Below are 27104 nucleotides of genomic sequence, written 5' to 3'. Positions count from 1 at the left end.
TAGAGAAATATATACCATTCAGGATTGTTTTTCCCAAGTGTCGTTAATGCAATGTACAGGTAAAAAGAGGGGTCTGCTGAAACACAACCTCTGCCAAGTTGCTTGACCTTGACCATCAGTGAGTCCCATGTTTCCCAATATGTCTAGTAAACCAAGTCAATTTATGCAGATGCCTCAAATCATAATAGTGGACATTTCTGAACTTCCAAAAGCTGGCATAGTTTGTAATCCCTTGAGAAATTGATTCGAGAAATTGTTCCATTCAAAAGTGCTGTCAAAGTTCCATACAAGGCACAAGGGGATAGAACAGTAATTTCCCAAACTAGAGGTGATATGAGTAAGTGTTTATGGTTAATTAATATATTATTAATATATTTTATTGCTGAGGGAAAAAAAACCTCTATTAATGTCATACCCACATGACACAACTCACGTTGTCAATCAGCCTTATTCAGACTGTGGTGCATGGTTATGAGAGGAACAGTTGGAGTTCTGTTGTTGTAAATGATGGTAAATGCTGCCACCATGTGGAAATTGTAATTCCACCTCCCAGGATGCAGATATCAACATGTTATATCATGCAACATACTGTGACTACACAGCAAAAAATACAAGTACATGTTCAGTAGAAACTGCGTTTGCTTGCTTAGCTGGCTGAAAGTATTATGGTAGTGGAAGTTTACATAGTGAGATACCTTCAAGGAAGACCAATGAAAAGTAAGCTTACAGTGACCATTGCAACCCATATTAATCGAGGCAAATGGAAATTATCATAGTTTTAAATGTATTCAGTATTAAAAATCTGCATTCAAGTTTATAATGTTGAGCCAGACTACAACTTGCACAGTTGAACTGGTGTGCCTATCTTAAAAGATAAAATAGCAGTGGCACCTTTGAAACCAATATTAATTAAAGCAACTTTAAATGCTTAAAAATGTTTAAATGCTTATAAAAGGTATCAAAAACTGTATAGAATTGTTGTCAAAAGTCTGCATAGAAGCATTTAATTAAGGAAGTGAGGTTGACAGGGTACAGGACTGACTCAAGAAAAACAGCATAAAAACAGCAACCCTAGAGGGCGTACCCCCCTAAATAAACTGTGATTGTATAAAAAGTGTCATGGCAGGCCTTCTCAATTTTAAAGTAGGACATTTTCTTCTTCTTTTGTGTTTTGATTGGGCATAAAGCCAACACTAGTGATTTATCGCCGCTGGATAATGAACAGAGCCATTCATTGGTGCCTTTAGTTGGTGAAATTAACCTTCAAACCTTTTACCATCTACAGATAAACCCATTTGGAGGAGAAGACCAAGCAAGTTCCGTCCAGTTTTCTGCTTGAACATGGTGCTCCCCATGCTGTCACAGAAGTAATGAATGGAAAAGATAGTAGGTGCATTCTCTAGATGTTATATATTTATCTCTATAGTAAACAATGAGAGTCCACTCTCTTTCTCTGTTCATAACAGGTGTCTAGGACTGGAAGAGGTGTAATGATCCTTGGCTTTATTGCTAAATGGAAGGTCTGAGTGCTGTGAGTGTGAATATCTCCCCTACACAGCACAAACGCCCCCCATGTGCAAGGTCACTCACTCACTCACTCATAGCCAGACAGACGGCTCTGCTTGCCACATTAAGGCTTTGTAACATGTAGTTCCAACTGTGTGCTTCTCCTTGAGGGTACATGGTCAATCATTGATTGGAGTCACGGTCTATCTGTGTTCTTTCAACTCTGGTTTGAGGTATCTTTTTTTCTCCCAGTTTCCAGTGAGATACCGTTTAGGCATTTATCTGTATCTGTAAGTATTCTTTGAACTGTAGCTATCGTTCGAAACGCATTCACATATATTGGCAGTAGGTTTAAGGTTCAATGTAGCCAGCTACTGTAATTCTTTCAGAGAAAACTGTGATGATGTTATAAGTGATCCTACTACTGATATAGTATCTATGGGAACATTGAAGTATTGATACTAAATCATGTTTAGTTTAATGAGTTATAATACAAAGAGTTTAAATAGGTTATACTGCACTGTTCATTTACATGCTCATGATGTCTAATGTCTCTGAGGATCACTTGTCAATTCTCTTTTACACCACACAGAAGCAGTAGTGAGTCAGGTTTAGCCCATTGATAAGTTGGAGCTGCAGGGACTGTAGCCTTGAGGTCAGACAGGTGGGCCGGTAATCAGAAGGTCAGTGTTAGTGGCATCTATCTCTGGTGCCAACCACTGCTCTGCGGATGACCCTGTGCTGCTCCCAACCTGTGTGTGTGCGCGTGTATGTGTAAATAATTCAATTTTAAAAATTGAATTTTCAAAATGGGCAATAAAGATCTATTCTATTATGTATACTTCATATAAAACCATTTAATGGAAACAGTAACCATTTTTTTCATCAGTTTATTTCTTGAACAACAATAATATTGATTAAATTCAAACCTCTTTCTGAACTAGGGGTTCCAAAACTAAAAAATACAGTAATTGAAATAGTCATCACCAGCTCATGCAAATTGTTATTTCATGAATAAAGCATTATGTTGTTTACACATCCATTTGATTTCAAATACTAATCAAAACCAATCAGAAGTCAAGTGCCATTTCCAAGTGTCAATTCCCCTGGGAGGGTGTAAAATGAGTGCCCCCCCCACGCCCCACAAGCCTCCCAAGCCCCCCAAGCCCTTTGTCCATGTTGGTTAAGTCCAACTCTGTCTAAAGAAGGAACAGCATGACACAATGGCACCAAAACTCATAATTCATGTATAGATGCCAGGGCTTCCATTAGGAATTACATAGTGTTCTGTGGGATCAATTTTCCATCCAAGTGCTGCTATCAACCACTATATCCTTCACACTCTCAGACCTCCACTATCATAAAAGCACTTCACCCATCAACCTGAAACAGCATATGGAAGAGGGCCATAAAGGTGGGGGGGGGGGGTCCTCCTCTCGTAGGCCATGTTCACATTACAACTAAATACGGTTGTAACTTCACGGATTCCTAACTCGATATTGCATGCATAACTCGAATCAACACGCACATTTCCTATTGGCATCAATGCAAGATGTACGCGATTGTCGAAGATGTACGCAAAATAACACGCAAGGATCTCGATTTAGGATTCCACCCATAGAGGAGAGGGGTACACAAAGACATGAGCTTGAACTTGTTACAGAAATGTCTCATACAGTACCTCTATGTGGGTTTCCACCGCTTCATGGTGAAGTTTTAACCCAACATTTGATCCTAAAGGTTTTGCTTCATTCCCAGTATGCCTACACAAGGCATCTTTGAAGTGCTAAAATAACTATTATAGCGCCTTTCCCTTAAAAGGCCTTTCAGGGAGTGGGAGTGTTTTCCCGGGACTAAAGTTCTGTTTAAAGGACCCTTGACTGTACAGGCTCATCCGCAACCGTTGAGCAGATGAGCTTTTTGGCAGCCGCTCGCTAATCCAATTCCAACCTCCAGTTTCGATTGTTGGGAGTTAAAGGGGATCTATGGCAACTAGGATGTGAATCCATATGCAATAGCCCAGCTCAATATGGATCATGGTGGATCAACACTGAGAGGCCTTGGACTCAGACGACTAGTCCACTAAGTCATATGGTACAGACTACTGGAGCCATTGCCCAATGGTAGATATGGAAGATAACTGAAGCCTAGCACAGAGGGGGAAAGATATAGCACCTTGCAAGGAAACAATAACAGTCTTAATAACAACATTCCTGAACATACCGCATGACAATGGTGGACTGGGGGAAAGAAGTGTTGGTTGACTCTAATGCTTTAGCAGAAAGAAGTGGAGAAGGACATACTATATTGACATTATATTTTCCTTTTGTTTGCACCACACTGAATTTACGGACCAACAAATTTGCAAATCACAATATGTGATAATCCCTGATTCCCAGTAGTACCTTTATACAACAATCCATTGTGATAAACTTACATTCCTGATATTTCTGCCAATTTGAAGAGCTACCTTCTTTATGACAGACTCCAACCTTGATATCGGCACCGTTCTGGCTTCCAGTAGAGAATGCAGTATAATAACTCTCATCATTAGAGGAAAACCCAGGTCAGGTTAACTTGAGGTTCAGAATAAACCCTACTAATCAGACATTCATTCTGGCGTATAGTAGTATAGTCCAGGTAATTCGTTTCACGTTAGTTGAAGGAAGCTCGCACTTCCCTGCCTTTCAGGGGCTGAGGGGGCCGGAAGTTGTTCTCCATGCGTATCCTCTGCTCCTCCTCCTCACCACTGAAAAGCAGCATCCTGAACTTACCCATCTGTGTTGGTTTGGAAATAAAGACAGAAAAAAAAAGTTCTATAACACTTTGAGGCACACACACATAATGCATTATAACTAGGGCCTATTTTTGATTAAAAAAAAAGAAAAGAAAAAAGTTTTACAGAATTCATTTGCTGTTAATCATCCACAGAATTATTTTTGTTATACTCAGTTATATTTCATTTACAAAAAAAAATAAAAAATGAACTGTGAAAAGCACTCTTAAAAAAATAGTGTTAGAATACCCCTGCACTTTCTGATTGATAACAACTGTCATTTCCAGTAATGGTTTATTCTGGCCCTCTCTCTCCTCAAGACAAACTTGATCAAAGTGGTAAATTCTGCTCAGTTCACAAGAGTAAACAAACCCACGTCATCAGCTTGTGACAAAAGTTAGCTAGAACGTCTGACTCTGAAATGCATGGATACAAGCTAGCCATGTTAACTAGTGAAATAAATTATTGGCAAATAATATATTTTGCCAACTCCTGATGCTGAATAACTCTCTTGTTCAGTAACATCCTTTCAGTTTACTGAAGTCCAAAGAGCTAACGCTACTTTGCTAAATTCAGCCATTTCAGTAGGCACTCCAGTAACAGCAAATGCCAAGAAACAAGTTTATTCATTAATAAAAATCCATATGTACCGTAATTTCCGGACTATTAAGCGCACCTGAATATAAGCCGCACCCACTGAATTTTAAAAAAATAGTTATTTTGAACATAAATAAGCCGCACATGTCTATAAGCCGCAGGTGCCTACCGGTACATTGAAACAAATGAACTTTACACAGGCTTTAACGAAACACGGCTTGTAACAAAAATAAATAGGCTTTAACGAAACACGGATTGTAACAAAAATAAATAGGCTTTAACGAAACACGGCTTGTAACAAAAATAAAAAATTAGCGGTAAACAGTAGCCTACCAAGCCTACCGACCTCATCCATATTTATGATGTCGTGCGGGCAGATGGAATGCTCCGCTATCTTTGCATCAGTGAATTTGCGGAAGTTTGAAACTTTTTCCTCGTAGTCGGGAGGGAGCAGCTGACACAGACTCGTCGTACCCTGATGGACAGGCCTTTACGTCTCATAAATCTGAGACACCACGATGGTCCACCTCTAAAATCCTCAAACTTCATTGCGATTGTTTTGGCTTTCAAAATGACTACCGTAATCAGAATGATGGGAAGTTTGAGCGCGCTCGATTTAATCTAAACAGTTACATTGTTTCACCTTAACCCGTTCGGCAATTTCATTGGTCTAATGAAAGCTTCATGCCGCCAAAAAACTGAGCACCGTCACATAATGTGTTTTTGCTCAGTTTTTTGGCGGGATGAAGCTTGTGAAAGCGGGAAAAATCCATAAATTAGCCGCGTCATTGTTTAAGCCGCGAGGTTCAAAGCGTGGGAAAAAAGTAGCGGCTTATAGTCCGGAAATTACGGTATATATTTTGCTCTGGAAAAACCCAATTACACTGATTCTCTATCATTTCAGAATGTGAGGCTGACGCACATCTTTGGTACTGTATCAGTGCATTATCAGAGGAATATGTGCCAATACAGATATTTATATAAAAGGCCAATATCGGCCGATAATATCGGTGCTCCGATATATCTGTCGGGCTCTAATTATAACTGTATGCTCCAAGTAAAGTGTTACCAACACCTTTTAAGTCCCTTTCTACAGTATGGAGGGGGAAAAACAACATAATACCTTGTTGCATAAGAGGGCTTCCCTGCTGAGTATCGCCAAAGCTTTTCACAATTAAAAACCCACCAAAACACTTCACATCTATCCATCCATCATGTTAATCAGCCACAGGGGATCAAAGGCTTTTGGCCTGGAGTCTTGCACTGAGGGCATGGAGGGAGCAGAGCTAAGGCCGGGACCGTGCCCATGGCTAGCGGCTAGCCCGGGGACCAAGGTATGCAGACAGCATGCCGATGGGGCCCAAGCTGACTTTAATTAAAGTCCCTGTGGTCAGTGCAGAGAAAGACTGGGAAGGGAAGTCTAAACAGGGTCTCAGCCCCAGGAGGGGACGTGGAATGGCATGTTGTTATAGTCACAGGTCGGGGCGATAGTGTAGCAGGGTACTGCTGGTCGTACAGACCTCATCTGTCACTAAACAAATAATCTTTTTGTGCTCAATCCTAAATGGTTTTTTTATATGGGTGTTTTCAATTTTAACACAAAATGCATTTTTGAAATATCAAATCAATCAATAATTCAATCAATCAACCAACCAACCAATAGATCAATCAACCAAGATTGCTCTAGATCCAAAACTCATCAGTAATTCACTAACCACAATCTGTACTGTAGCTATATATGGCTGACACTAATACATCTAATTGTATTGGCCTGTTGTCCCAAGGCTGCAGTGGCCTAATTTTGAGACAGGAAAAAATCTAACTTAATTCTGGCTAAAATAATATCTAGCAATCTGTGCAAAGCAGCAACGTGAAAAATCTTGGTCAATCTGTGTCACAAGCTCAGATGGTAATGTACACTGTTTGAATGGAGCTTAGACAGTGTGACTTGTGACCTGGAATCACAAAGAAGTCTAGAGTTACCAGGATTACAGGCCGCTGCTGAAGCTCTCTCCCGCCTTCCCCCCAGAGACAGAGGGACTTGTGGTATTCTAGCCACCCAGGCAGTAATCCACCACAGCTCAGTCTCCTGCCTTACAGACCTGGGTCAAAATAGTTTTTTCTTCCAAATACTTGGTGCGCTTGATTTAGCATGCTTGCAAACCCCCAATATCTAGTGCACCAAGTGAGCTAAACTAATTTGGGTATGTAAAGTCAAACAAGTACTATTTCGAGGCTCAACAATGCTCTAGTTGTTATGTACAGCTCGGTCAACTCTGCGATATAGTAGGAGCTAAAGCGGGAAGGAGCTTCCTACTCTAAAAAGCACAGAAATGTTTGTTTATAAACTCCTATACAAAATAAAGCTCCTATTGTAAAGTAATTTAATGTCTCCACATGTTGTAAATTAACCAATTTCTTTTCTGTAGTGTTTTCTTTTCACAATTCTGAGCATTATTGACAATGTTTAAGCTCTGACTGGAAAAATCTAACTGGGATCCTTGGGATGCCCCGAGGCTCTGTTCTCACATTAGCTATAGTCTTGGGACTCTCTCAAGTGGCTCGGCATTGACAAAGAAGTTGCGTGTTAAAGGGATAGTTCACTATTTTACAACTTGTAATTAGATGGTTACTTTGAAATTAGTCTTTGGACCAAGAGAAACTGTAATCCATGTTACAGAGATGTTTAAATAGCCATAACTTACTTCAGCGAACTTTAGCCACCGTTAACAAAAAAACTATGAGAGTGATTGGGAAACAAACAAAAAGTTCAACATTTGTGGCCAAATCACCTCAAAGTAACTTCCAACCAAGTCAAAGAGTTCATTTTTTTTGTTCTCCAATCACGCCCATCCCTTTAAGCCACGAGTTCTGGGTGAGTTTCAAACAAAGTAGATAAGTACAGTACGATTAAACATTACTTTGAAATAATATCCAGCAATATGCCCATGCACAGCCTCAGAAGACATATAGTCGCTACATTAGTAGCTTTGGGATTTCTAAAAAGATGTTTCCTACCACTATCGCTAGAGGCCTGCTGGACGTAGCTAAGTAACAGAAATATACTCTTTAAACCATCTGGATTAATCAACAGCTTGAGAGATACCTAAAAACTATTGGAAGTTGCCCTCTGTGGCTGCAATGAACATTTAAAAATAAATATGCCTGGCAAAATGTAAAAAAGGTACATAATGTAGTTGTGCTCGACCTTGACAAATTTTACAAAGCATTTTTGGGAACCAAAACAGCACTCTTCACTGAACATTCTTTGTCATGTGATCCTATTTTGTGGTTGTTGCGAATTGGTACCATTATATACTGTGCCTTGCTTGCTGTAAACTTTCAATTTGATCAGTGTAAAAAAATACATTTAAATTCAGTTTGCACAGGAAAAAAGGGTCAGAGGAAGGTCAGATCCAACACCACTGGAGTAGTTCTCCTTGCGTTTATATCCTGACCAGTGCGTGGTAAGACCTTTCCACCAACCACAGATTTCCATAAGCAAACATATTTAAAATGTGGTTATACCCAGGTGCCACCCCATTGTACCCTACTAGTACCCTGAGACAGCTCTCCCACCTGTTTCTCTGAAACTATGATTGGGTCCTTCAGAATGATCCAAGTGACACTCTCATGAAGTGGTGGCGTAGTGAGCGACCCGGGGTAGGTCCAGAAGTGGAGGCTTTTGGGTAGGAGGCACTTGGGATTGAAACCTTTGAAATCTGCAACACTTCCCTGAGTGAAAAAGAAATAAAGACAATAACTTCAGATATCCTGATATGCACTTTCAGTTGACCTTGTAAGAACTGAGGTGAACATGAGAAAAATAGCTAAATTAAACTATTTTACGAGTCATTATGCCATTATGATCCTGAGCTCTTCACAAGATAAAGAAGATAAATATGTTCTAAATCAGGGTTGGGCCGGTACACAATTATATCGGGTATCAACCCCAATATGACCCCATAACCCTAACCCTTAACCCAATTCTTAGACAATACTCTATTTGGGTATTGCTAGGATGTCTGTCTTGCACAGTTCAGAGCAGTTGCTGATTTCTTTGGCACCAAGTCATGATAATCTACATATCTATATTCAAATGTTGTTGTCAGTCCGTCTCCTGTGCCCACCCCTGTCCCCCACAGACAAACATAAATTGTCAATGTACTGATACCATTGCAATGACCATGTGGAATTAGGTATCACTCACCCCCAGCTCTAATGTCTAGTTCTTAAACATGTGTTCACCCTTACCTTAAACTTCACCATGTACATAGCATCTGTTATCTTGTGTAGCCCTCTATGTTCGTCACCTGTCTAAAACAAAACACATAACATATTTATTTCCACATTCAATCAACCCTTACAGAAATTGCAATACATTGCTGTAAATGTATTCTACTATAAAACTTTTTTTTGCACAATGTAGGCCTATTTAAGGAATGTATTAAAATTGTCATATCAACAAGCCATCTTTTTTCTTTGGGGGGGGGGGGCATAGGAAGAAATTGGGGTGTCTTAAACTCTTACTTCCAAGAAGATGCCGAGGACTGCGAGGCCATCGGGAGCTGCAGCTGCCTCCCCAAATGTTTTGTACTTGGCTGCGTTCCAGTGAACCAGATGAAGCTGCAGGGGGAAACAGAGCAGCAGTGTTACAGGCAGGGCCGTTACTACCATAGAGGACACCAAGGTTATGACCCAGAGGTTATGGAATAATCCAATTACATACGAGTTTGTGATAAATAATTGTCAATTCTGAATTTGAAAAAAATTGTGTAAATGAGCTTTTTTCTCTCTCTCACCTGCCCACAAATAGCACAACTGATGCTTATCATCACTAGCCAATGAGGTCACACAGATTCTCACTGTATCCACATTTCCCAGCCAGGCATAAGAGAGCTGTCAATGTCTAGTATTGATTCTAGGTTTTGCATTTGCCTTTGGAGCCTGCTATTGGTGTCCAAACAAAAGTCAATGAGGACCAAAGAGAAGTCAATGAAAGTCAAGGAAGCCATTATGAGGCTAAAATATCAGAAAAATCAATCAGAAACATAGCCAAAACCTTAGACTTACCAAAATCAACGGTTTGGAACATTATTAAAAAAGAAAGAAAGCACTGGTGAGCTATTCTCAGCACCCCAAGTCAGGGAAGGTGCAGAGAGAACCTCAACCAACCAGTTACTCGTGCTATATACAAGGTCAATCGATTGCCAAAAGCATTTTCCAAGATAACACAAAAAATTGTTTTCTTCTTGGGCATTATTATTAATGTGTGGATTTTATGTCCTCAAAACCATGTCTACAGTGTGAAACTTAAATATTAACATGCTTTCTTGTCGCATAAGAAGTATCATATTTTTGAGTGATCCTGGAAACCTGTTATTTGTATTTAACTGAATAGGGGTCCATAGAAGAAAAAAATAACGTGATAGTTTTAAGGGTAAGCGGTTACCCATGCCTTATGTGAGCACGTCAACACCCTCTCACCTCTGATGCGTAAGTCTTCCCACCAACGGTGTGCTCAGAGCCATGGCAACCCTTGCCGCCCCAGTGGAAATGAAACTGTTTGAGTCGATAGGCGTTGTCAAGGGGGCCTCCGCTGATCACTGTGAAGGTAAGGGAAGAACAGCTGTCAGTCATCCTGTGCCATGGCAGCGTTGCATGCCCAGTGCCTGGCATGGTGTCACTGCAGAGCTTCCCAGCACAGCAGGCAGGCACCCAGGCAGGAGCACACACACACATACACGCATGCACACTCTCTCTCTCTCTCTCTCTCTCACTCACACACACACACACACACACACACACACACACGCCTACAATCCTAACTCTCTAAGTGTCATACATACAGTACTGTAGTCTGAAACACTCGTCTTAACAGGTACTTCATATCAACAAGCTGATCTGTAGGCCATCATGTGACCCTTCACTCACAGGGTTCTTTGGCTTGTCCCTGTAGTAGAACCATTTTAGTACCATGTAGAACCGGTGGCACCAAAACAGGGTTCTTTATAAGGGTTCTCTTACAGGTACAAGTGAAGAATTGAAATAAAAACACTGAAGAATAGAGAGAGGACTGGACAGGTTAAAAATAAAGACATCCATTTATTCCCCCGCACAACTTTAGATGGTTGTGGACATGTTACACAAGTGGTTACATGACCAACTAACACAAGTTAACATTACATTATCTGACTCCAAAAGATATGTCATGGTTATGATTGATAATGATTTGCTCATCCCTGTGTGACAGACACTTGATCATATTGGATCTTAGATTCCATTACAAATACCCAATATGCTACCACCATACTCTCAAGTTACAATGAATCGCGAGGAGTTTACGCTTGGTCCAATACCAAAAGTCGATGACTCGACTCTACGTGTTGTTAACGATGCATGTGAACATTAGACATTAATGCGATAACCTGGTCATGATTACGTTGTGCTGTTATAACAGAACCTTTACCTAGCTCACAACATCACATTAATGCACATAGGAAAAATTAGAATAGATTATCAACAAATTATCCAATTTAACAGTTTCAAAGTAACATAAAATAAACTAACTTTAGTAAACAAATGGAAACAAATGGAAGTTTACCGATACGTCTAACGCTTTACTCCCTCTTCACCTACGACTGCACACCTGTACATGGCTCAAACACCATTGTTAAGTTTGCAGACGACACACCGGTAATTGGTCTCATCAGCAACAACGATGAGACGGCCTACAGGGAGGAGGTCCAGCACCTAACAGTGTGGTGCACCGACAACAACCTGGCTCTCAACACCAGGAAGACCAAAGAGCTCATTGTCGACTTCAGGAAGTCAAAAGCTGGCACACACACCCCCATCCTCATCAACGGGACTGAGGTGGAGCGAGTCACCAGCTTCAAGTTTCTGGGTGTCCACATCTCTGAGGATCTCTCCTGGACCCTCAACACCTCTACCCTGATCAAGAAGGCTCACCAGCGTCTCTTCTTCCTGAGGAGACTAAAGAAGGTCCATCTGTCTCCTCAGATCCTGGAGAACTTCTACCGCTGCACCATCGAGAGCATCCTCACCAACTGTGTTACAGTATGGTAAGGCAACTGCTCTGCCTCTGACCGGAAAGCACTGCAGAGGGTGGTGAAAACTGCCCAACGCATCATCGGTTCCTCACTCCCCTCCATTGAGGCTGTCCAGGGCAAGCGATGCTTGCGTAAGGCACGCAGCATCGTCAAGGACATTTCTCATCCCAACCACAGACTGTTCACCCCACTCCCCTCCGGGAGGCGCTACAGGTCTCTCCGCACCCGAACCAGCAGGTTCAGAGGAAGCTTCTTCCCTGCGGCTGTTACCCTACTGAACTCCAACTCTGCACCTAGGTGACAACCTACCAACCCCTACACACCCCCCCCCCCCCCCCTCGGACAATTGTACTTACTCTTACCCTTTAGTATTCCTATAAACTGTACATAGTGTATCTCCACTTGTACACACTGGTCTTATACTGCATACTACTGCTCTTCTGTACATATCTGTCTATACTGTTCATAACGCACATACCCTTATTTTTTGTTTTACTAATCTTATAATGTTAATACACTGCACATATCTGTACATATTTGTTTATACTGTTCATACTGCATTCCATATTTATTCTGCTTATTTACTCTGCTTTAATGTTACTGTTAATACTGCTTATACTGCACTATTTATACTGCTCATATACTGCTTATACTGCACTACCTGTATATATTGTTCACACTGCGCTTTTTTTGCACTTCTGGTTGAAACTACATTTCGTTGTCTCTGTACTTGTTTAGATTAGATTAGATTCAACTTTATTGTCATTGTGCAGAGTACAAGTACAGAGACAACGAAATGCAGTAATGCAGTAATGCAGTTGTACTCTGCACAGTGGCAATAAAGTTGAATCTAATCTAATCTAATGTGTGTCAAGGACAACACAGGAGACCGGTGCCCATAGGCTACCCCGAGAAACTCAAATAATGAATGGTCTCTATCTTCCTTAAATATCCTCCAAACAATAGAACATAGGTAGGAGAGGCCAGTTGGCCTATACTAAATACATTACAATAGAACATAGGTAGGAGAGGCCAGTTGGCCTATACTAAATACATTACAATAGCAAAGTAATTGACTACAGTCGTGGTGTGATATCTTCCGGACGTCCACCAGGCATGCTCATTCAACTGTAAATAGGTGTTCTGGGCTGAGAGAGTGGGGCATTGATCACCATTCACAATGGAAGATCAGACGATCACTGCCTTTGTCTCAGCCACATTTAAATCACATAGCTGGCGCCACCAAATCCGTCTACACTAGCTGAAGTATTCTTTTTGACAGTAGGTAGAATCTTTTTTCTAAGAGTGTTCTTTTGGAAACAAGAGTGTATTCTGAGTTTGTGCCCTGAGCTGGAGAGGATTTGTCCTGTCACTCTTATCTAATTGGGGTTGTGAAGTCCCTGGATAGACTATAGAGTCTGGGAGGGAGGCAGAGCTGGTGACAGCGCAAGACAGTTTGTCATCCTTACTGCAGGGTGCTATGGAAGTCAGCACAATAAGTGACAAAACCTGTCTGATACCCCTGGAGCCAAGCCAAGCCAAGCATGACACGCGCACGCACGCACGCACGCACGCACGCACGCACGCACGCAGTGTGGGGTAACCCATCATTAGCTATAGACTATGTCATGCAGAATGAAACTTCTCTTTTTGGTTTCCATGCATTTTGCTTACACAGTTATGTGCTTTCGCCAAACAACCACATTGCTGATCTTATTATTTACAATGATGACTTGTTGGTTAACGTGGACCCAGTTTAAAAGCATATGACATAACCTAAAAGATTATCTGGTATTGTCAGACGAGACATCTGCACCAGCAGACAGACACTCCTAGAGTTAAATGCTGGCTTTACTAGCCTCTATAATACTCATTTCACTGGGTTATGCTGGAACCAGCCTGATCACTACATTCACCATTCTGTATCTCTTCACACAATATAAATCTGACATTCCTCCTCATTGAAACCGTTTGAGCATAGGGCAACTATTTTGCATTATTTCCATCAATCAGAAACCACCCTAATAGTTTTTTAAGAGTATGCTGCTATATGTTTTTAGGTTTTCCAAAGCTAGTTTTTATGTTGAATGCCAGACTGATATGTGAAGTAAAACATAATCTTAACTATCGTGTGATTAGGATAGTTCTACCAGGTTGTCAGACTAGCTATACAAATGTCCGTTTTCTATCGATCAACCAAATTTTTCTGACCACACATCCTGGTGCGCATGCAAATCAAAACCTAGTAAATTTGCATTGTAGTGAAAATCTAGACGACTAGCATTTATTTTTTTGTTGAGGATTTAAGGTTTGGTTTAGGGTGGTTTACATTTGTGAGAAGATATGTACATAAGTCATTGCTTTTATTCCACACAATTAAGATTGCAGAACATGCCCAAAATAATAATATTACTGTATTCACCATGATGGTTGAGCAATCATCTGAGTTTATGAATACCACAATTGTGTCTGTTCATAAATGCTTTTCTGTTTAAAATAGTGGAGACGATAAGCGCATCAATAGGCTTGGATTGTTTAGACATTATGATCTGCTGTCTGCCTGAAATGATCGAAGATCACAAAGTAATTTATTTCTGTGCCACCTCACAGCTTTAAAATGTACAGCTACCATGTAGGATTTTAGAGATTATTCGATTAATCTAACAGATTATACAGATTAATCAACTAATGCTTTAGTTGACAACCATTTTTTGTGACAAATAGTCAAGTAGGTTGTACCAAGGAAGCTCAGTTCAAGCACTTAGCACCCTTTTGTCTTTGGGAATGGGAACGGCAATTCGCATCTTTGATTTGGAAGCCAGCATTTCATTCACTAATAGGATTTTTTTTTAAATTTTAATTGACTGACAGCCCTACTACCTTGCTGTAATCTACAAACCCACCCAGGAGTCACAAACAAACATGTGGAAGCTAACCTTTGTGATACACGATCTGAGATGCATACAATACAACTGCATTTATTCATCTGTTACAAGAGCAGACAATGCATAAACATGTGTATTTCGCATATGCAGATGGTGTGTGCTCACACACATGCTTACACACACACACACACACACACACACACACACACACACACACACACACACACACACACACACACACACACACACACACACACACACACACACACACACACACACAGTTTCTACCCACAGGCCATAAGACTGCTCAACCCCCCCCCCCCCACCCCACTCAAGGTCTATACTACCCCCACCCCTCCCCTTGACATCTGACATTATTGCACATTGTTATTGCACACCTGACATTATTGCACATTATTTCCACTAGTACTATTTTCACTTTTCTTCTATCGTTACTTTTTTTATTACTCTTAGTGTTGACTTGTTGATTGTTGCTGACTGTTGTTGTTGTTGAGCGAGGAGCAAGATCCCAATGCATTTCACTATGTCAATTACGGCTGTATGCGAGGTGGCATTGTGTCAATCAATTAAATCTGTGTTTAAAAGGTTTCTGTCAGCTTATGTCAAACTAATACAGTGTTTGCCCACAGGTGCATGCAAATGTATGGTTGGCGTTGTTGGCTGATGTCCAATGCCTATGCATGATGCAGGAGGTGGCTAGATCCACACACCGACCGACCACACATTTATCAATACCCACCTCCATATGACACTCATAGAAAAGTTTAGGAAGTGTCTTATGCAATATGGGAATATATGGGCAGTACCCAAACATCTAATTTACTGAAACTATGCAGAATCTGTCAATTTAATAGACTTAGTGCTACTATTGAATAGTCCCACTGGCTTCTATATGGGCTGGTTGTAAAATAGAAATACATGTACATGTACAAATACATGTACACTCACTGAGCACTTTATTAGGAACACATACTAATACTGGGTAAGGCCTCCCTTTGCTCTCAAAACAGCCTCAATTCTTTGTGGCATTGATTCCACAAAATGTTAGAAACATTCCTTTGAGATTCTGGTCCATGATGACATGACTGCATCACGCAATTACTGCAGATTTTTCAGGTGCACTTTCAAGCTGTGAATCGTGGCCATAAAGGGATGCACATGATCAGCAACAATACTCAAATAGGCTGTGGCATTGAATATTTATTGGTATTAACGGGCCCAAAGTGTGCCAAGAAAACATTCCCCACACCGTTACACCACCTCCACCATGAGAAGGTGTACAGGTGTTCCTAATAAAGTGCTCAGTGAGTGTATATCAGACATTGGCTATCAAAATGACTAGAGTCAACCCTTTACCTTCCCACTAAGGTACTCTTTGACATTGCATATCATACCATGTCTGCATTACTAGCTGATAGAGAGTTTTCTCTTGAGGGAATGGTTTGATGTCCTCCCCTTTGTTGCTCACCTGTTCTGTCATCCGAGTCATCAAACTCCACCACCACAGAGTGGCCATTGTTGGAGATGTTGATGGAGGTACAGTGATCGTAGTTGAGAAATAGGGGAGGAAGGTTGGCATCATATACGGTCTCACCAGGAACAATGTCAATGGGAGACTGACGATTGCCCTGGGCAATGGGGTAGTCTTTGTGCCAGGCATCTGGACCTAAGGTAAAAAGAAATGAATCACTCATGAATGACTTGGTCAGAAGATTGATTGAAGACATTGGAAGGATGAAGAAGAAGGTTCTGCAACAAGTGAAACTGTGAAGGTTTTTGCTGTCATTTCACCTCAATCATGCATTCAGTTGTGTCCATATAGTTAGAGGGCATGACGAACAACTCATAGTCCTCCATACACATCATCTGTCGACCTATTAATCTTACCCTCGCCTAAAAGCTGGCTGGCTGAGTTAAAGCTAAATTGGGTGAGTTGTAGTCATCCCTTTAAGGATAATTGGGCTAATCTCGCATTAACAGTTATTTTAACATTAGCTCAACTGAGAATATCACGCATCCCTCGTCCAGGTAGGCAACACGAGAACGTTCAGTCAGTAACCTCGCTTAAGACATGTTCAAAGCATTTCTTTTAATATAGGCTATAAGGATAAATAGCCTTAAGAAATGTCAGCACGAGCAACCCCCGCAGAGGGTCAGCGCGAAGCGTGCGTCCTAAAGTCAATCAAGTTGATGCTCAGGTACCTTGAGCAACTTACCGTCTTCTTCTCCATATCCCCAGTGATGCCCTGTCATTGCGTGGATTTCCCTAGATTGATTCCAACTCACAGCCCAGAAGACTGCACGGAATATGTGAATGATGTGCTGGAGATCAAGCACCGGCGCGTGCGATAAGTTTTGGAGTTGAGGTTAGGGAAGGATGTGGGATGATCAGCGGCGAATGCGAATGGTAATGAGCCCTTTTGTTGCCACGCCCCCCTTTCAATCCTTCTTGCCCTTGATGCTTCGTCCTGGCTAATAAGCACTTAGCCATTGCTAAAGTATACTAGCTTGCTGAAATACCAAGTGATCAGGTGCCAGGTAATCAGATTGCAACACTTGGACAAACATTTAAAAAATGACAGGCTACATATGAAGGGGAATAAAATCGGTGATAAACAAACTTATTCCTCTGGAAGTGTAATATATTCCTTTGATACTGCATATTTTGTTGGACCTGCTGATGCAATACTAATTCACATCTGCATTAAGTTGACAGTTACACAAACATGCTGAATATGCCTAGCATCATACCTTCATTTAAGAACACATAGGCTGATTAAAGAAAAGCATAGTAACCTCCCAAATCAGTCAAACCTGGCTGCCGCATTGTGCCGACAGGTTTACTGAATCGGTTTTAATCTACGGGAGACCAGATAGCCTTCCATACTCATGATGGACCCCAAAAGGTGCCACAGGTTGAGCTGAGCTGTAAACACTTGTGGACATTTTTTAATAAACAGGTTTGAAATAAAACACTAGCAAACTACTCCCCCTGGTGTTCGATCTACATCGAAAGTGCAGCTTTGAATTTATATCTACATGTAGCCTGATCATCTTTGTCGAATCTGCCAATGCGAAACTGTGAATGTAACAATTTACCCGGCGAAATTCTGCAAGCGCACCATGGCAGCTACCAAAGCTTCCAAAGAACAGAAATATGATAGACAACTGAGGTACTTAATGCTAGACATTTTGTGCAAATTACATAATTGTTATTTACATTAGGCATGTTTCCCCGGAAAGACTAATGCCGAAAGAATAACATAAATCTATGTAGCCAGTACAGCTAATAATTCAGCTAGCAACCGTATGTAGACTAGTCTGTGTAGCCTAACTCGACTACAGCAGGCTTTTGTATATGACATATACTATCTCTGACGTTTTTACAGGGATAACAATGTCAGATAGACAAAAGCCTGTGGAGTTGACTTCAGTCTGTAGCTAACTAACGTTATACCACCTTAGCCAGCCCCACACATCTGAGATGTCAGATGCACTCTCTTTGCGATAAAGCTGGAGAGCTCTCGGCGCAGTCTGGCCACATACTGGGCTTGCTATTTCTCGGATACCTGTCATTGCAACTGGACTTGATAGCCTACACATTAGACAACTGCAGTATTGTATATACGATTTTGGATTGTACTGGTATAGTAAAGTACATTTCACTGATGGTTCCTTATTTTTCTTATCCACCCATAACATATCTTCCTCAATAGTTTGCTAGGCTACTCTTCATGGATGATATGTGGATAATATAATATTGCTCTCTTTCTTCACTAGATGAGAGTTCTGTTTTTCCTCACTAGATGGCAACAATGATCTTTGTAACATGATGCTTTTGACTCCTTTTAGGCTGTGGGGTGACCATGGCCAAGAAGCACTTGAAAATACGCACGTATGTCTAATCAATGCCACAGCATCCGGGACAGAAATTCTCAAGAACCTTGTGCTTCCAGGTAAAGAATACAGCAACACTCTCTTGACTCTAGTTGTATGTAACAGCTAATTTGTAAATGGCTATCCATCAGTTTCTCGAATGGCATGAGTCTCTCTTTAACAGGCATTGGGGCATTCACCATTGTTGATGGGCATAAAGTATCAGGGGAAGACGTTGGAAATAAGTGAGACAGTAATTTTGTTTTTGCACTTTTTGCACTGTCCTCAACTTATAGAAAATACTGTGTGTGTGGTTTTGATCTCAGAAATGATTCAATGTTCTCTCTTGCAGCTTTTTTCTTAGCAACAACAGCATAGGAAAGGTATGCCCAGCTAACTTTACGATCTCTCCATATTTTATCACCATGAAGTCAGTATTATTTGATTAACTGCTGTCATTGTTTGCATCATAGAATCGAGCCCAGGCTGCTACCGAACTGCTACAGGAGCTAAACAGTGATGTGTCGGGCAACTTTGTGGAGGAGGTTGGTGTTTGAACCTGTAGCTTTCCCTGAAGAGGCTTGCTAGAATGTTATAGATTGACTCCATTGTACATTTTATAAGTATATAGAGATCTAGTCATAGTTTTGTTTTTAATTCTGACTGCGGGTAGACCATATAAATATAATTCAAATGTATTATTATTCTATGGGGTAGACTTGCCACAAGCAACACTGGACCAATAGATTTGCCATTCATGATTCTCATTGCCATCATAAAGCGATAGACTCCAGAGTATGTGCTCTAACAATCACTAAAAGTGACTTTATTTCCCCATAGAGCCCAGATAAGCTCTTGGACAACGACCCTGAGTTCTTCCACAGATTCAGTTTGGTGATCGGTGTTCAGCTGCCAGAGAGGTGGGCTTCTCCCTTAATGTTTTTTATTTGATTCATCTTAATTATTACTCTTACAAAGTTAACCTGAAAGCTGTCTCTGCTTTAAAGAGAAGGATTTGTTTCTGTTCTTTCCACAGCACTTGTTTGAGACTGGGGTCAGTCTTGTGGAATGCAAGTGTACCCTTCCTGGTTTGTAGAACATATGGCCTCATCGGTTACATGAGACTGGTGGTGAAGGAGCACACAGGTACAGGAACATTTGCGAGTTACATTCCTAGTGCTTTATCTGGGTAGATGATGGATGACCCAAGGTTCCCAGTTAGACTTTTCCCTTTATCTGTAGCATAGTGGTGACACTCCTTGATCAAGATTGGGTTTCAGTGCTTTCTTGCTGTTAATAGACAACACTCAAAGTTGTGGTGTATGTGATCACTCCCTTTCCAGTGATGGAGTCCCATCCAGACAATGCTTTGGAGGACCTGAGGCTAGATCAGCCCTTCGCTGAGCTCAAGAACCACATCCAGTCCTATGACCTGGAGGGCATGGAGAAGAAGGTATGTTTGGGCGTTCATCTCTGAGACGTCTGTCTTTAAAGGCTGTTGTTTGTATCTTAGTTGTACATTTTGCTACAGTGTTTATGGTGTCTGTTCTTAGACTGTATATGGGTGACGTACAAAACAGTACAGCCTAACAGCCATAGACGTGGGTTAAAGAAAGTCTTAAAAAGACAGATTTCAGTCATATGGATCACTGACCAGATTGATGAGACGTATCATTTTCAATCATGGGCTTTTTTTCTTGCTTTAACCCTTGCATATAATTGAATAGTGATGTTATAATGATAACGGCAGGGTAGCATATTATGATTTGGTTTACTATTTTAACTACACAGGGGGAAAATGGTCATACACAGATGTTTTGGCATTTTGACTTCTTTAGTGTGAACCTCTCCGCTTTTGTTTTCACGGAGTACTGGTTATACACACCAATAAGAACCCATTCAATTATGTCAGAGCACAATGAGTCTTCAGGGTTAGGGTTATGGATATGCTAACCCTTCTAATGATATGCTCCATTCTGTATGTGTTCTCCAGGATCACAGTCATACTCCATGGGTCATCATTGTTGCCAAATACCTAGAAAAGTGGTTCAGTGAGGTAATACATCTATGTCCTATCTTCTTGTCCTACCAGCACCTTTGTATGAACAACAGAGCTGGCAATGAGTTCAGATACAGTTACTTGGAACTGAGAGCAGATGTTAGGTATTGATACAGTATTTTGTTTCTATAGCACAATTTCCAGTTACCTAAGAACTACAAAGAGAAGGAGGCCTTCAGACAGCTTATTCGGCAAGGTATTTCATTTGACACATTTTAGATTTTCATATTCAATATTGTCACTTTATTTTAGGTTTCTGTAGACACCATCATATCCTGCACATGCCTGACTTAGTGATATTATTGGTTTGTGTTCTCATTATGTTTGGTTCCCTCAGGAATCCTCAAGAATGAAAATGGTGTTCCTGAGGATGAGGAGAACTTTGAGGAGGCGATCAAGAATGTCAATACGGCCCTTAACCCCACCACGGTAGCTGTCCTCATACCTCTCACCTCTCACCCCACACCCCATACATCATACATCATCAGTACCTGCCTTGTACTCCACCCCCTTCCCTCATATCTCGTACCACAGACCCCTAATTCATACCGTATACCACATACCCAAACCTCATACCCTATACATCATACTATCCACCTTGCACCACATATCTCTTTTTCATACCCCATACCTCTACTTGATACCACATGCCCATACCTCATACCCCATATATCTTCCTTGTTCTCTGTACCTCATACCAAATATCTCTTCCCTTTCAACTTATAACTGTAAATTGTCTTTGCTGTAAGATGCAGGGTGCATGAGAACACTGGTATTTTGTACTCTACTAACCCTACTCTCACCTCTGTAGATTTCAAGTACAGTTGACGACATCTTCAATGGAGAACAATGCAACAACATTACATCACAGGTGAGTCCACGGCACTGTCCAGAAACAACTCCTAGCCACTATACCCTAGACCACCTTTTTTCTTTTCTTTTCTTGTTTTATTCATTTTTTTTTTATTTTCTTTTTTTTATATAGATCTGAGCAGATTTTAAAGGTATAAGTTATATGGCAAAAAATCCACCTAGCCTTTCATTGGGCAAGTTGGTGTGACAACCATCTTAAATACCTATTTAATACTTCCAGAGCTACTGAAGGGTCAAGAGGTTGTTTCTGAACAGGGCCTATGACTATGTCTATTATTATGATTGAAAAATCCCTTGAATGTTCTAGTTGTAAATTCAGTAAAACTTGGTCTGATTGTGTTTCTGCTATGCACAGACCCCATCCTTCTGGGTGATGACGCGAGCCGTGAAGGAGTTTGTGCAGAGCGAAGGCGGCGGGAACCTACCTGTGCGTGGCATCATTCCAGACATGATTGCAGATTCCCAGAAATTCATCAACCTTCAGAATGTGTAGGGAGTCATGATTTGCATTCATTAATGTTGGCGAGCAGCCACTGTGATTTAATTAAAAAGTCAATGCCTCGCTTTATGACTTTTATAGCAAGCACAAGGCCAACTAGCTCAGTGCTTAGGAGACAAGGGCATATCAAGGACAGGGCAATTATTGCATAAGGCATAAGCATAGTTATTACCATGGCGAAATGGAATAATAGCATGTGCCAAACCATATGATACAGAGATTAACATGCTTGTTTGTGAGTCCTTGTGCTCTAACTCTATTTCCCAAACATAGAACATACTTTGTGCTGGTATTATCATGATGTTTCTGTGTGCTAATGTAGGCATGTGTTTTCAGTTACAGAGAGAAGGCCATGCAGGATGCAACAGTCGTGTCCAAGCATGTTGAATCTCTGCTGCAGTCTGTTGGAAGGGTATGTAGACCTTTTTGCAAGCTTGAGGATTTCATCGTTTCGACAAATTGCGACTTATAAGGTCTTCATTAACCCTTTATATGGGACTTAACAAATCATTTGTGAGCAAGTCCATAATATGATATGGCTGCAAGGTAAGTTCATAATATATAACAGGTGTAACAGATGCTTACATTCAATGGTTTGCCAAATATGCATATATATTATAATGGTTTTTGCATTGTGCGTACATATAGTGTGATATTTGAGTTTAAAGAATTTGTGAAGACTCTATATACCCCATATAAAGGGTTTACAGTATGAAGTCTTCATTAAGCGTTTGAAGCTTCTTGAAGAATATTAGTTATAATTATATGATATATTAGTTAGCATCTAGCCTCATGATATAAGGCTGTTACACTGCAATGTTTAAAAATAACAGAAACGAATATGTTTAAAACTCCCATGTCAAGAGCACATCAGTCTGGGGAAGGCTATAAAATCACCTCAACAAGATTTGAGCTCCATCAGTCCACTGTGAGGCATATAATTTACAAATTAAACATTTACAAAATACAAAGCATTTAACATGACGGCAACTCGGCCTAGAAGTGGACGCCCTTCCAAAATCTGCCCAAGAGCCACAAGAAAAATAATATATCAGGTAAAAGCCAACCCAAACATAACATCTAGAGATTTGCAGACCTCCCTTGCTGCATCTCAAGTAACTGTGCATGCTTCAACAATAAGAAGAACACTGAATCAAAATGGCATTCACAGAAGGGTTGCTGGAAAGAAACCAAACTACCTGTCTTAACTTTGCCAGAGACCACCTGGACAAGCCTGATGGTTTCTGGAAGTTCGTTCTCTGGACAGATGAGTCCAAAATTGACCTTTTTGGTCACAATCAAAACCACTATGTTTGGCGAAAACCCAACACTGCCTACCACCAAAAGAACCTTATCCCAACAGTCAAGCATGGTGGTGGGAATGTCAGGATCTGGGGCTGCTTTTCCTCCTCTGGACCTGGACGACTCCACATCATTAAGGGAACTATGAATTCTGAGTTATATCTGATCTTATTTTATTTTCTCTCTCTTTCTTATTTTCAAAGCCTCCAGAGAGCATTTCCGAGCAGGACATCAAACTATTCTGTGAGTATACTACACACATGCACGTGTGTGGTCATACAGTATTTATCAATAACGTGAATAGGAAGTGCCCTATGATAGGAATGTAAATTAAATATTGGCTGCATTCATGTGGACAGACATACATGACTACCATAATATCTGCATCATTATATAAATGGTTGGTCTGTATATGTGAATGTCTATATGACACAGAAAGATGTTCCTTATAGATGCATTAATTAGTCATGATAGTTTGAGCTGTGTGTGTTTGGTCTCCAGGTAAAAATGCAGCTTTCCTGAGGGTGGTGCGCTGCAGGTCTCTAGCTGAAGAGTACAGCGTTGAGTCAGTGAATAAAGATGAGATCAGTAAGTGTCGTTGTTGAATGGCCATGTTCCCCGGATAAATATGTGTTGTATTGGTATTTGAAGCAACAATGAATACTTTCTGGTACTTACCTCAAACACAACACAATTGAATTACTTCACACACGTTGATAACTTCCTTTTTACCATGTCATTTTATTAGGTAATTTCTGTACTGTGAAGTATAGTGCTACACAACCGTACTCCTATCTTGGATTTGGCTGACTGCTCTGCTTTGGAAATCACAAGTATGTGTTGTCATTGTTTCACACTAAGATGCTGTTGTGTCCCCTCAGCGTCCTGCATGGACAGTCAGGACAGTGAGATGGTGCTGTACATCATGCTCCGCTCTGTGGACCGCTTCTACCAACAGCACTCCCGCTACCCCGGTAAGGCCAAAGTTACCCCGGTAAGGCCAAAGTTGCCCCGGCCCTTACTTGTACTTACTTACTAATTCACTTGTACTTGAAGTAGCTATCGAGAGATATATAATTATTTACCCATATTGGCTACTGTTTCACCTTTCCAAAAATGTGAATACACTGTCCCCTTGTTAACTTGATACTGTACACCATCCCATTAATAACATTTTGATAAATCAAAAATTAGCAGGTTAGCAAGATGTGCAACTTATCAAAATAATTTTTGAAAATGTGAAAACGTACATATGCTCCCTTTTCTAATGGCGGCAAATATGTGCATATGCTTGTAAACAAACGTTACATAAGTATGTTAAGGCCAGTGCTCGACCTTGACACCAGATTTTATGAATCACTATGGTTGGACCATAACAGTGCTCTTCACTGAATGTTCTTATGCAAGTGTGATGGCATCCTTTCATGCAGCTGGATTGAGGACAAAGCAGTAACTGCTTGTTGTGGCTAGCATGAATAATGATAACAGGCTAATTTGCTATGGGGTTAAAACAATTGTAATAACATTTGGTAGCCACCTCTACGACCGCGAGTTATCCTTATCTTGTTTAGGGGCAAGTTACAGAGGGGACAGTGTAACACATTTGATGAATATCTTCCCTCCCAGGTGTCTACAATTACCAGGTTGAAGAGGACATTAGTAAATTGAAGCTGTGCGTTAACAGCCTGCTCCAGGAGTACAGCCTCAACGTCAATGTGAAAGATGACTACATCCATGAGTTGTGAGTTGTTCTTAAAGCGTCAGCACTTTTTTTTTTACTGAATTTGTGAAGTAACTTAGTCATTGCAACAATGCACTCGATACCTACAGTCTATAACTCGTATTTAGCTGTGAAACATCTGCAGTTGCATGTACAATACTGTAGGTACCTGGTAGTCTGTGCTTGTAATTTACCCACAGCCTTTCCATTATTTGTTTAATGGAGTATTAGTGCCACAGAATTCTAAGAACATTAAGACAATAACTTGTAAGGATTTCATTATGATACCTGTAATAAGAGTTTTCATCTCGACTTAATTTTGCTTTCTCAATAGCTGTCGCTATGGCGCTGCCGAGCCACACACTGTTGCATCGTTTTTGGGAGGTGAGTTTCAGTCGCCTTGTATAGGATCCTATTGTGGCCTATGGGAAGCTTGTCAAGCACTTTGCGCCAATGCAGATCCTCAGTATGTTTTTCATGTTTATTTCTTCAGGATCAGCTGCACAAGAAGCCATCAAAATCGTCACCCACCAGTTTGTCCCCTTCAACAACACCTTTATTTACAACGCCATGTCTCAGACCTCTGCCACGTTTCAGCTGTGAACAACTGCTAATCCTCTCAATAAACATGCACTTACTGTACCCCCTCTGCAAACCTTATGAATGGAATATAGCAGTGTTTGTGTTCATAACTGTACTACTATCTGTATCCACAAATTATGTATGGCTGGGCGAGGTCAAAAAAAGTTTTGAAACATAAACTGAAGGACATTGTTTTTTCAACATTTTAATGTGTGTCCTCAGGCAATTCTGTTGGTGTTTGGGTAGTGGGCACACATAGTTATCCACTGTGGGAAACATTATGTCTGTTACCTGACCAATTCAAATCATAAACATGACGCTTAAATTCCTGGGCTGCTTGAAAAGTAAGCAAAATGATCAACCTAATTTGCCTGAATTCTGCCCATGACTAGTTTGCTAGTCTGCCCATGGCTTCAATATGACCCTGTGTTCATACAGTGCCTAAGCTCTAACAGAGCTGACATCAATTTTATGATGATTAATAGAATAAACCTAACAGGATATTCATCTCTATACCGTTTCCCTGTATACAAGCTCTGTAATGTTGTTTGTTTGTTTCTCCACTCCAGTTGAGATTATAGACCATTTCCTAGGGATGGGTGGGTTGCCGTTCGCTTCTAAATTCAATGTCTTCTGTGGTGAGGGATAATTTGCTGACTACTCTTGGATCAGAAACTGACATAAGGTCTTGTGGATTGGCTCATGTTTTGTTTTTTTATGAGGGAAAAAAATACTAAATGTATTGCAGCATAAAAATACCTGATATTAGAATGTGAAAAGTGAGTGATTTGTACTTAGGCTTTTATTGTTATTCAATTCTTTTCACAAACAGTAGAGGGAGCCCTCTCCTATGTTTCTGTGAAACTAGGTGTAGGGTAAACAGAGAGACTCAGTGCATCCTGGTTGAGTGAATTATTGAATGGTGACTATATGGCACACACTCTAACAATATCATTAGCTATAGGATGTTAATAAGAAGCCTGCCTAAACCTGTCATGTTGATTAGTTACCACCATGTTTTTGCAGTGTCCCTGGAAACATGTTCTGCTGCTCAGTAACATATAAAAAACATTTAAGGGGACATATGATTGAATAAAATGTGTTGCAGGCAGGGAACTATGGTCATATTTTGGATACTAAGGGCCATTGTAATGTAATTGTGTTTTTGCTTTTGCGTTTGAATATGGCCTTGTGTTCAGCTTAGAGAAGGCACTGACATGTTTTTCATTTGTTGTGTTTTGCCTGCAGCTTTTAGCTGAGTGGAAATTTGCTCTCAGCACATTTTTTTTTCGTATAAGACACCCTCCTCTCCACACACACACACACACACACACA

General features: G+C 40.7%; 2 protein-coding genes across 3 annotated transcripts; one reads left to right on the top strand and one right to left on the bottom strand.

The window, feature by feature from the left end:
• Positions 1 to 4161: 4161 nt before the first annotated feature.
• On the bottom strand, positions 4162 to 17111 carry ca7 (carbonic anhydrase VII; the record flags this gene model as incomplete). The annotated part of the gene is made up of 7 exons (XM_083665554.1): positions 4162 to 4284; positions 8459 to 8614; positions 9134 to 9196; positions 9410 to 9505; positions 10367 to 10485; positions 16327 to 16524; positions 17075 to 17111. 7 exons carry the CDS (start codon positions 17109 to 17111, stop codon positions 4162 to 4164), a joined length of 792 nt encoding a protein of 263 aa, XP_083521680.1.
• An 840-nt stretch (positions 17112 to 17951) lies between these two features.
• nae1 (nedd8 activating enzyme E1 subunit 1) lies at positions 17952 to 26875 on the top strand. 2 transcript variants are annotated; one of them, XM_083687860.1, is made up of 20 exons: positions 17958 to 18031; positions 18711 to 18814; positions 18919 to 18979; positions 19087 to 19117; positions 19208 to 19279; positions 19575 to 19654; positions 19771 to 19880; positions 20078 to 20187; positions 20728 to 20790; positions 20926 to 20989; positions 21131 to 21222; positions 21605 to 21664; positions 22022 to 22155; positions 22502 to 22577; positions 23671 to 23710; positions 23969 to 24055; positions 24349 to 24441; positions 25094 to 25208; positions 25522 to 25571; positions 25681 to 26875. In XM_083687860.1, exons 1-20 carry the CDS (start codon positions 17982 to 17984, stop codon positions 25788 to 25790), a joined length of 1602 nt encoding a protein of 533 aa, XP_083543986.1. In that variant the 5' UTR covers positions 17958 to 17981; the 3' UTR covers positions 25791 to 26875. The 2 variants fall into 2 exon arrangements, with proteins under 2 accessions (XP_083543987.1, XP_083543986.1); XM_083687861.1 differs by lacking the exon at positions 18919 to 18979 and having other exon boundaries at positions 17952 to 18031.
• The last annotated feature ends 229 nt before the right edge of the window (positions 26876 to 27104 follow it).

This window comes from Argentina silus (assembly GCF_951799395.1).
Source record: "Argentina silus genome assembly, chromosome: 2".
Lineage (NCBI taxonomy): Eukaryota > Metazoa > Chordata > Actinopteri > Argentiniformes > Argentinidae > Argentina > Argentina silus.
This window is presented reverse-complemented; position numbering and strand designations above follow the sequence as displayed.

What these genes read in the sequence shown, in the direction of transcription:
- nae1 (XM_083687860.1), top strand. Translation starts at nt 17,982, where the DNA reads ATGGCAGCTACCAAAGCTTCCAAAGAACAGAAATATGATAGACAACTG. An exon ending in TGGAGGGCATGGAGAAGAAG is followed by an intron (nt 20,188 to 20,727) that starts GTATGTTTGGGC and finishes TGTGTTCTCCAG; the next exon opens with GATCACAGTCATACTCCATG. An exon ending in CAGACAGCTTATTCGGCAAG is followed by an intron (nt 20,990 to 21,130) that starts GTATTTCATTTG and finishes TGGTTCCCTCAG; the next exon opens with GAATCCTCAAGAATGAAAAT.